The sequence below is a fragment of the Dendropsophus ebraccatus genome, chromosome 4 (assembly GCF_027789765.1).
Source record: "Dendropsophus ebraccatus isolate aDenEbr1 chromosome 4, aDenEbr1.pat, whole genome shotgun sequence".
NCBI classification, from domain to species: domain Eukaryota; kingdom Metazoa; phylum Chordata; class Amphibia; order Anura; family Hylidae; genus Dendropsophus; species Dendropsophus ebraccatus.
Genome location: NC_091457.1, coordinates 43,960,929 through 43,972,241, shown reverse-complemented (window position 1 = coordinate 43,972,241; position 11,313 = coordinate 43,960,929). Strand labels below are relative to the sequence as shown.

Below are 11,313 nucleotides of genomic sequence, written 5' to 3'. Positions count from 1 at the left end.
GAACAATTTTAAACAATAAAGTGCCAAGTCAAATGTTCAGTCAAGGAGCACTAGTGCTATAATTATCTGTGCAACAAAGCATATAAATACATAATCTCCCAGCCAAAATTAAATCAGTAATCCAACAATAAAGTCAGTGTGAAGGTATGAATAAACATGAACCAGACACAGTCCGCCCTGGAGGGGCCTCCACGCGTATCGTCACCCCACGATGATACCATAGGTTTTCTATGGGATTCAGGTCTGAAGAAAGTACAGTGAGGTCCCATAGTCTCCAGCATGGATACAGTATAGGCTGTATACATTTTTTCCAGGACTTCCCAGAGCTGCATCCAACTTCTTACCGCTTACCCCCCCCCCCCCCCCCATCAGAAGAGAACAAGAGACGGAAGAAGTGTGCAGTAGTGCATTTCATTCCCCGGCTCTCGGTGATGTCTGCCCCATAAATAATGGAGGATAAATATAAATCTGGGGGACACAAGACAGACGGGATTGACATGTTCTTCCCGCTCATTCTCCTGATCGTTGGGGGTGTGACATTGACCAATCAATGACAGGTACACTTTGGGTCCATTTACACAGAAAGATTATTTGACAAATTATCTGCCAAAGATTTGAAGCCAAAGCCAGGAACAGACTATAAACAGACTATAAATTCATAAAGGAAAGACTTCTTTTCAAATTCATTCCTGGCTTTGGCTTCAAATATTTGGCAGATAATCTGTCAGATAATCTTTCTGTGTAAATTGACCCTTAACTTCAGTTATTGCATCAGATTGCAACCAATCACAGTTAAGCATTTGTTTCACAAAATGAGCTGAGGCAAAAATCAGACATATTTTTTGTCCAGACAGATTGATAAAGTTAGGCCGTGTCTATGCACGACCCCTGTGACCACCCTGTTTATGGTTTGAGCAGACGTGGCAAAAAGTGGACAGCCCCTTTAATTAAAGCTCTTTCTGTGCGTCACTAGTGGGCATCTCCCTGTTATCTGCCAGATGTCTATAATAATAACACCTATAACCTATACAGACTTGCTGCAATCTGACAGGGCCAAGAAGGCTATTTGTGGTATGACGCAACCCCGTTACACAAACATTTTTGTTTTGCATGTCATGACCATGTGACCTCTTTCTCCAGCGGCCATTTTACATTCGGGAAACTGAGCTCTTCCTGTGACCTTAAACGTCATGAATAATCGTGAAGCCCAGACCCGTGCAGTTAAGTCTATGCGCCTCCATCTGAATTACATTCCAAGTTTTCCACGATTACAATTCATGCAGCATAAGTGGACACACTGCCCTTAACAAACATGGCAACTACATCACGTGTCACCTCTTAAGAGGCGGGGTTGTTTCCTTGGCAGCGCTTGGGGTCCGTGACGTCACGCAGCCTATATAACAGACAGCAGGACGGCGCTGCGTCAGATTGATCGTAGTGTGATACAGAGATTCATCGGGGTTCCCGCTTCAACAGTGATTGGACGGAACCCAAATACCTAACACCATGAGCTCCCAGGTCCGTCAGAACTACCACCAGGACTGTGAGGCCGCCATCAACCGCCAGGTCAACCTGGAGCTGTACGCCTCCTATGTCTACCTATCCATGGTGCGTATAGAGCCCGCAGTCATGGGCGCCTCACTTTCTCCCACGTATCTTTTTTTTACTGTACGTCCTGTATTCTTTTCAAGCACAGACGGTCGCTGTAGTGGTACTACAAATCCCAGCATCTTATTGTAACAGTAATTATTGGATAGGGTGTCCTATACTCGGAATATAAGAGCACCCCTAAAAATGGAACAGTCCACTTTATGGTACAGTGTTGGGATTCCTGATGCGGGCCGCTCCATGTCTTCTTGTAGGGATCAGTCTGTTGCACCCCCTTATTTGCATATGGTTTGGTCTTGTTATATTGAATATTATTGTCTTCTTCTCCATGGAGCAGTTTGACCATGTAGATATGGCATGGTGACTGTATGCTCCAGTGCAGGGCCTGCTATATGCTGGCAGTGTCTGGGCTCCATTACTATCTTGTAGGATAGATGATAGCAGGCTCCTTGTATCTGTGCTGAGGTGTTGTCAGTGATGGCTCCATGGCCTGTGCCAGCTCAGTGCATCATTCATAGTGGGATGTCTGCAGGTAATGGATGAGGATTGGGAATGCTGACAGATGACCAGTGCCTGTATGGCTAGCTGCGGCTGTATAGGGCTGCCTCTATGCACCTATATTGTAGTGCACAGGGCAGTGTTTCATCTGTTACAAAACTACAACCCCCATCATGACTGTTACAAAACTACAACCCCCATCCCCCATCATGACTATCTTTAAACTGCCTGGGTGGCCTTGTAGATTGCCTTTGCTGCCTCTACCATAAGACTACACTGGGAGCTGCAGTGCCTGCTGTGTCCTGCTCCTGGGCTCCGTTCCAGTGACTTATCTTACTACAGTTGGGGGAAAGTTTGATATCAGGAGCAGCAGATGTTTTAGAGTAAGGTGCAGGGTGTGGACGTGCAGTGCGGCAGATGCAGATCAATCTACAGTATGGGGAACCTATAGATGGGCTCTGGTTGTAACTTGAAGGTCCTGGAGATGGACTTGTCACATGATACAGCAGGGAACTGTGTCGGTACGTAATATCAGTGTGTTGGGTCAGAGCTGGCTAGGACAGTATTATAATCATTGGAGGGTCATGTAAATCAGTAGTCTTCAGCTGTTGTAGAACTACAACTTCCAGCTGTGCGGTGGTAATTGTAGCTTCACAGCCCTAACGTTGTTCACTGGGTCAGGGTTATGCTGCGTTGACACTGAACGATTATCTTTAAATTTTCTCAATAACTATGGCATTTGAGCGATAATCGACTCGTGTAAACACAGCGAACGATCAAGCGACGAGTGAGAAATCATTCACTTTGATCTTTCAACATGTTCTCAAATCGTCCTTGGTCGTACGCTTCGTGTGAACAGTCTTTCACCGATTCACCCTATGTGTGAGAGGCTTAATCGATCCTAAAACGATTGCAATACAGATTTTTCCAAACGATATTTCGTTCTGTCTAGACGCTGGTCGTTCGTCGTTCGGAATCGTTTATCGCACGATTCTGCGACTTATTGCTCCGTGTAAACGCAACATTAGTCTTCTTTCTGTACAGCTGGAAATTCTGCCCCAAATGTGGATCTAGTGACCTGAGCTGAAGGAAAGGTCCCTCATTTTGGGCCATGGGAGTATAGGTGGCAGATTCATGAACTGTATTTAGAGATGAGCGAACCTGGAGCATGCTCGAGTCAATCTGAACCCGAACGTTCGGTATTTGATTAGCTGGGGCTGCTGAAGTTGGATAAAGCTCTAAGGTTGTCTGGAAAACATGGATACAGCCAATGACTATATCCATGATTTCCTCATAGCCTTAGGGCTTTATCAAAGTTCAGCAGCCACCGCTAATCAAATGCCGAAGGTTCGGGTTCAGATCGACTCGCGCATGCTCCAGGTTCGCTCATCTGTATCAACTGTATTCCATTTAGATTGTCGGCCAAATGTAGTGTTTGCCTCACAGTGCAGCTGGCACGTAGCAGAGGGAGTGGATGGAGTAGTCTTGCTTGGGTGTAATGCAGCAGTGTAGTATGGCGGATGCCTCCTGCAGCTATCATTGCTGGACGTTCAGGCCTCCTAGTGTCTCCTCTGGATATGCTGCAGCGTTTGCAGTTTCTGCAGCAGAGAGGAGGTTAAGCAGTAGGGCATAACATAGCGACTTTCACAGGCAAACGATACAAAGGCAAGATGACCTCTAAGGATGTTTGTGTGCGGGTGATGGGAGGGCGCCTGCACCATGTGCGATCCATGGGTAAAACTTGTATGCTTACACTGCCCTCTGCAGGTCGCAGTGCATCACTGATGGGCTGAATACATTGACTGCTGTGTATATTGGGCTGTAACATGGAGGATGATAGAGAAGCTGGACTAATACTCTCTCATATGGGTTGCTGCATGTGATAAGGCAGTAAATGTGTTAGAATTACATAATGGGCAACTCCAAATGTATATGGTGGTAGCAAATATCTTGTTGTGTTCCAAGTTAATATTACATGCAGTGTATGAGGCAACTTCTGTTATATGATAATATTGGTGCGATTACATGGGGAGGAAGCTGTCATTGCAGCGGTTCTGCTATGTGCACACAGACCACCAGATAGCTGATGCGTAAGGCTCGGCCTAAATCCATTTCTATAATCTGACAAGTAACGAGCTTTAGGCCTAGTGAGATGAATAGCTGGTCACCAGAGGCTGTAAACTTGTAAATGTTGTTCCTCTAAATGTATGTTCTGCTAAGGTTCACCCAGTTTTTCAGAATCTTCAGCGGCTCAGTTCTGTATATACAACAGCTGGCTCAGGATGAGCTTTTTATGACTCTGATGGGGTGGTTTTAATTGCAGTAGATAAACGTTTCTTTAATTCATCTTTAATGTTTCCTTGCAGTCCTATTACTTTGATCGTGATGATGTGGCATTGAAGAACTTTGCTAAATACTTCCTGCACCAATCCCATGAAGAGCGTGAGCACGCCGAGAAACTAATGAAGTTCCAGAATCAGCGAGGGGGAAGGATTTTCTTGCAGGACGTGAGGGTAAGTGGGTCACGTCTAATCATTGCCAGTCAAGTTCAGACTTATCCAAACAATCGAATAAACATAGCCTGATATAAACTAAACTGCCGGCCAAAGGTTGAGAGCTGAACTTTAGTGTTACCCGCAGTAATAGGAGTACAGTGTGCTGGAAATCAGATGGCAGCGTTTGAGGTTTGTAGACATTTGTCTGAAGAGCTGGAAACCTGGTGCACAGCTTTTTCTCCATTTTGGGCAGTGGGGCCAGAGATGGTCTGCCTTCCGGTAGTACACATTACAGTACTTTTAGATGTCATTTGCCACACAGCACCTACTCCTTATTCCTGTACCAGGACCTAATACTGGTAAATGTGCTCTGCACTAAACAGGCTGTTCTAGAGGATGACTTGCAGTGCAGGGCTTAGGTGAGATGTGAGGAGAGAAGGGGTTATTGATGCACTGGAGTATTTTAGGCATAGGGCTACTGCTGGCAAAAGGAAGGCAAGATTACATTCAGGAGGCAGCACTGTGTACATACAATAGTAGGAATAGCTGCTTAGAATATTACAGATCTGTATTTAATCTGTTACTAGAGACAGACTTAAGAGGCACACTGCAAGATATGAAAACAGACATAATAGACCCAATTTTTTTTTAGGCTTAGATTTTGATAAAGGAAATGAATCACATAAGCAATCACATGGAGGGAAGTTGCTGGAAATGAGTGACCATTTAAAAGGTCAAACACACAGGATTTTGCAGTAAACTTTAGTGAGGACACTTGAGTGTACAGCAGATTTTCAAGTCTTTAGCATGTGGATTATGTTGTGTATTTCGTCTTGGTGTAGCAGGAGTGAAGTCCACAATGGTAAGCGTAAGACTGAAGGCTAGGTAGTTTATTGGCACATCATATGTCAGGACATCTCCAGGGTGTGTAGTCTCGGCTTAATTTCTATCTAACACTCATTCATTTGTCACTAAATGTTTCCATTCACATGTTGCTACAAGATCTGCACAGGCTGTCTGTCTTCTGGCTGTAAAGTAAAGGGTCTAGGCTTAGTTTTAACACTTGCAGTCCTGTAGCTGATTAAAGGGACTGTACAGGAGTAGAGAACCATGTCTGCTTTCTTCTGCAAAAGTGCTATACATTTTGTGGCTTATCTGGTATTGCAGCTCCATTGAAGTGAGTTGGTTCGCACACAACTTGCCCTAAAGTAGCTCTGCCCTGCCTTTATAGCTCTGTACAAGCCATTTAGAGGGAACTAATCGGCATGATTGTGCTGATATGGTTTCCAGCAGCACAGTACACATCTACTCTGCAGCTCTTAGAGGCTACCAGCCACGTCTGTAGTAGCTTTACAGGGAGGGAAAAAGATGTTTCATTATGTTGGTAGAGGGGAGGCAGCTAGTTGTCTCGGCAGGGAGCCACCCATGACTATAGTCATGGATCTCTGCCTAACTGACAAAGAAGCCACTAACTGGTCTCTGTCAATCATCCCCGCACTGTGTGCTGACAGACTAAGTCATGGATGGCTCCCTGCCCAGATGACTAGCTGCCACCCCACTACCGACATAAAACCTTTCTCCCCCCGTAAAGCTACCACTACAGACATGGCTGGGAGCTGCGCAGTAGATCTATACTTTGATGATTGGTTCCATTTAAAGTGGGTTGGACACTTTATAGTAAAATACTTCAGTGTACAGTATTAGTAAGTGTACTCGCTGTATATACTGACAGCAGCTCCCTGTGTACCTCATAGAGCAAAAATCAGATTCCCCTCCTCCAGGCCGTGCTGCCCTGCTCTGTAGTTATTCTGTTCATAAGATGACCAACATGGAGGCGTATGTTACCATGCCCCACCCCACTGTCCTCCATAGGCATATACAAGGGGTGCAGCATGGTCACATGCTCCTTCATGCTCAACCATCTTAAAGGACAAGTGCCATGAAAAACTTTTTCCCAGTAATTGAAGCACATTACAAAGTTATATAACTCTGTAATGTGCTTCAATCACCTACAATCTGCCTCCCTTCCCTGTCTTTCCCCCCTCCACCCCCCACCAGGAAGTGTCCTGACTCACACAGACCTGATTAGTGTCGTCACCGTCACCAGGCAGCTCCTTCTTGTGAGGATGAGTGATCAGCAGGAGGGCTGCTCTAGGTCCTGTTACACCAGCCTCCCGCTCCCCCTCCTTGTCAGGTGACTCTGCTTCCTCAGCTTATCTTCTCTAGTGACATGACTCCTTCACTGAGTCCACGGCAGCAGGAGAAAGGGTATGAGGGGAGGGGGGGGGCGCTGCCTATGTGCCGGAGTCAGTCAGAGGGAAGATAAGCAAGTGAGATGTGACAAGTGATGGCTTGCAGTTCAGCCAATGGGAGCTGAGCAAGCTGTCACCTGACAAGGCAGGGGAGGGGGGAGGCTAGTGTAACAGGAGAAGGAGCTGAGAGAAGAGCTTGGTGACGGTGACGACAGTAATCAGGTCTGTGTGAGTCAGGACACTTCCTGGTGGGGGGTGGAGGGGGGAAAAGACAGGGAAGGGAGGCAGATAGGTGATTGAAGCATATTACAGAGTTATATAACTTTGTAATGTGCTTCAATTACTGGGAAAAAGTTTTTCATGGCACTTGTCCTTTAAGGACAAACACCACAGAGCAGGAGAGCACAGCTCTCTATAGTTAAATGGTTGTGCTGTTGGCTTAGATTTACACGTAATATATCCGAAGTAGATTTCTCCCTGCGAAATCCGCTGCAGATACTTGCCCATTCACTTCAGTGGGCTGACATACATTCAGCAGGATTGTCATCCTGCTGCCAGTATGTAAAACTCAGTGCAATTAACCCCTGCGGCCCAGGAAAATACTGTAGTGGGTCCGTGCTCCGGCTTGTTTTGGTGGCTTCTGGCAGTCTGGCCAATCAGTGTGCTGCGGCAGGGCAGCGCGCTGACTGGCTGACCACCGGGAGCCCCCAAAGCCCATTTGTTAGCCCATTGAAGTGAATGGGCAAGAATCTGCAGCGGATGTTACATGTGAAGCCACCCTTAAGGTTAATTCTACTACAGGAACATATTTTCAGTTTATGAATTGTTCCTAGGACCGCTTGATATATGCCTTCTGAGGGCGCACACAATAAGCCTCACACAGAGTTGATGACTAATCGTCTTGGTAACTTGTGATTGCAGAAGCCAGACCGTGATGAGTGGGGCAGTGGGTTGGAAGCCCTAGAATGTGCCTTGCAACTGGAGAAGAATGTTAACCAGTCCCTCTTGGATGTACACAAACTGAGCGCAGATCGGAATGATCCTCATGTAAGTAAATGGGATGATAACTTTATTAGGCCTAATACAATCATGTCTAGTAACGCATTATGGGTACCCTGGCCATGTTAACATGACAATGTAAGACTGGAAATCCATGTTTAATTTCTTGATCCACAATTTTCTTGCGGTCTCTCCCTTTCTCACCCATATTCAGAGCTAAAACTGCTTGTTTAGTTAGTGAATCCTTTAAGTTAAAGCTTGTAACAAGAACTAAACAAATGGCCATGTTATACTATGCTGTTAATGTACTATACCTACACTGTGTATCTAGTCTATGTACTGTGAAGTCTATTATACAGAATATCAAAACTGCTCCACTGAGGGGAAGTGTTAGCATAGTGTGACTGCTGCCCATTCAGTACTTTCCAAAGCTGGATCACTAGCAAGGAAATGCTGTTCTATATGTAGGGAAGAAGCATTTCTCCCTAGCTTGCCCGAGCATGTTTCTAGCGTTCCATTCATATTGCTTTTGAGGCGGTGTTAAAGTCTGGCAAGATCACCTGACATTGATGGAGCTACGTGATGTCCCTAAGGCAATGTAAATGCACATCAGCAGCATGGAGCATCCAGTGAACTGTTAAGGCTATTAGACTGCTGCCTGAGGTTGCCCCACTATAATTGAGAATATAATAGTGTAGAGGGAACCTAGGTCACCCTAATATATTGGCAAGAAAAGTTACTTCCCCTTTTTGAAATAGTAGTGTAATGTTGAGTCCTCTGACACCTTACATAACACATGGTTTGCCTGCTATCTGTATTCAGGTTATGTGTAAGGGAGAAGAATGAGGTTACTGTTCAGCTAAGCAACCACTATATAGAAGATGCTGGTGTTGGACTTTTTCTATAGTTCTGTAAGAGCTGTGTAGTCAGCCCCTAAGGGGTTAAGATGCTTTTACTAACACGATCAGGCCATAATGAGAGTTGTAGTTTTGAAGAGCTGGGAAACACTGCCCTAAAACTTGTGTAGCATTTGTATTGTTGCTGCTGTTCTTCCCCTAACATCTGTTTATGTCCACAGCTCAGTGACTTCTTGGAAACACACTACCTTGATGAACAGGTGAAATCCATAAAGGAACTGGGTGACCATGTGACCAACCTCCGGCGAATGGGAGCCCCACAGAACGGCATGGCCGAATACCTCTTCGACAAACACACACTAGGGGAATCCCATGACTAAGACCCCCAACCTCTGTCCTGCTTGATCTTTGCTTCCCCTTTTAATGTTTGTGAAATCTATTTGTTTCTTGCTATATTTTGCCACCAGTAAAACTCTTCTACTACTATGTTCCAATGTGAAAGCTTCTTTAGTTATGTATTAGTCCTTTTTACTTCTGCATCACCTTTATTATTGGTGCATTCCCTGCCTGCATTGCTTTATGCCCTGCCACCTCATTCTGATGACTCTGTGGCATCCCAGTGGCCACAAGACATGCAATGCAACCCATAGTTATACCTGTACTTGCCTACATGATAGACATGGCCTTAGTGAACGTACCCTGTTTCCCCAAAAACAAGACAGTGTCTTATATTAATTTTTGCTCCCAAAGATGTGCTATGTCTTATTTTCAGGGGATGCCTTGAATTCTTCCATGAAGAAGAATTAACACTTATGGAACAAAAAGATGAACATTTTATTATATACTGTACAGTAGTTGTAATCACAAACCAGCATAACCAGACAAAACCAACTACCTTACCCCTTCCCACCCCACCATTCCCCTCCCTTAAGCGGTGTGGCATTCAGGTTTCTAATTTTGGGAATGCCATATTTTCAGGGGGTTGCCTTATTTTAAGGTCTCTGTAAATCCTCCACTATGCCTTATTTTCAGAGGATGTCTATTTTTGGGGAAACTGGGTACCACCCACCATTTAGAAAGGAGTGTTCCACAGTTTGGATATTAGTCTGCTGCAGCGATATTGCACATAGAAAAGAGCTTTAGGAGTCTTGTGGCTGAACCCTACCTTTCAAGAACAGGTGTCTATTTCCCCTAGGGGATGAAGCAGTTGGGCACATGGTTGTCTAAGTGAATGAGTGGAGCGGTAATGTTGGTACAGTAATTAACAAATTTACATTTAATGACACAATGTAAAATGGAACATTACGGCAGTGTAACATAACAAATTTTCCAATGTTAAATAAATTACAAAATGTAAAGTTCAGTGTCCTATATGCACAGCAGGGTGTGTGATCCATAGGGGTCACTGTACTGACACACCGAATGTTCTCAAGAAGCAGCAAGGGGGATGCATAAGAGCCTGATCTGTGTGAATACTGCTATGTGGAACAAAAGCTTTTGCATTCACCTACTCTGGGGTTGGTAATTGTAATGCTCATTGGTCCAGATTTCTACAATTCAATTCTTAATGCAGATGTAGGCTGTTCACAAACTCTAAGAGTCACTGTCATTGCAAAACAAAAAAACTGTTCAGACCTGCGGGGAGAGGACCACGTCCACTCTTGAGTTAGGAAAAAAACCTAACTTATAATTGAGCCTGATCCCTTCTTGCTTCTAACTCTGAGTTGGAGAGGACGTGCTGCAATGCGGTCCCTTTCCCAGCTTGTTCTACTGATCAGTTAAGGGTTTGAACAAAACTCACTCTACAACATGTGTTTTAACACCCACGGGCATACATGCACGGCCCCGTAGGCTGGGCCTTAACACAAATGGGCGTACATGACTCCAGACTGATACAAGCTATAAAGCGAGTTCAGATGCAGAGCTCTCTTCCTAGCAGGTGAGGACCGGCTGCTATAAACAGCTGGGTTCTCACCCTCAATGGTGGGCTGCGAGGGTCTTGATCACATGGCCTGACTGCTGGAGGTATACAGCTTACCTCCATGTAGTCAGATTTTCAGTCTTTCACCATAAGATCACAGATAGCACTGATCCCTGCTATGCTATGGCATAGCAGTGATCATGAATGTAGTCTAAAGTATGTATGTGAGAGTCCTCTAAGGGAATTTAAAGTGTAAAAAAAAGTTTTTAAAAATGTGCCAAAGCCCCTCACCCAATAAGTTGCCCTTTTTTCTATTTTATAAATAAATCACATAAAAATAAAGTTAATTAACATATTATATACTTGTGCATAATCTCTATTAGAATGAAACAATAGTGTTAATAATGAAACAAAGTAATAAAGCCAGGATTGCTGTTTTTGTTTTAAAAATTATATACTATATTAAAAAAGTTAATAAAGTAATCAATACGTCCGATGTACAAAAATGATGATAAAAACTAGAGGTCATGGCGCAAAAAAATGATAGCCCCGTAGGTGAAAAAAATAAATAAAAAATAAAATAGTTATAGGGATCATAATATTTAAATATACCTATTTGGAAAAAAGTTTTACTGTGAATAAAAGCTGTAAAATATTAGAAAAGCTATGAAACATGCAAATGG

General features: G+C 44.2%; 1 protein-coding gene across 1 annotated transcript; it reads left to right on the top strand.

Moving 5' to 3' along the window:
• Positions 1-1,394: 1,394 nt before the first annotated feature.
• On the top strand, positions 1,395-9,197 carry FTH1 (ferritin heavy chain 1). The gene is made up of 4 exons (XM_069965714.1): positions 1,395-1,608; positions 4,473-4,619; positions 7,775-7,900; positions 8,931-9,197. The coding sequence occupies exons 1-4, from the start codon at positions 1,507-1,509 to the stop codon at positions 9,087-9,089; spliced, it is 534 nt and encodes a 177-aa protein (XP_069821815.1). The 5' UTR covers positions 1,395-1,506; the 3' UTR covers positions 9,090-9,197.
• The last annotated feature ends 2,116 nt before the right edge of the window (positions 9,198-11,313 follow it).

Excerpts from the sequence above, each read along its gene's own strand:
- FTH1 (XM_069965714.1), top strand. The coding sequence starts at position 1,507 with ATGAGCTCCCAGGTCCGTCAGAACTACCACCAGGACTGTGAGGCCGCC. Across the intron at positions 1,609-4,472 it reads CCTATGTCTACCTATCCATG|TCCTATTACTTTGATCGTGA; the intron begins GTGCGTATAGAG and ends GTTTCCTTGCAG. Across the intron at positions 4,620-7,774 it reads TTTTCTTGCAGGACGTGAGG|AAGCCAGACCGTGATGAGTG; the intron begins GTAAGTGGGTCA and ends TTGTGATTGCAG.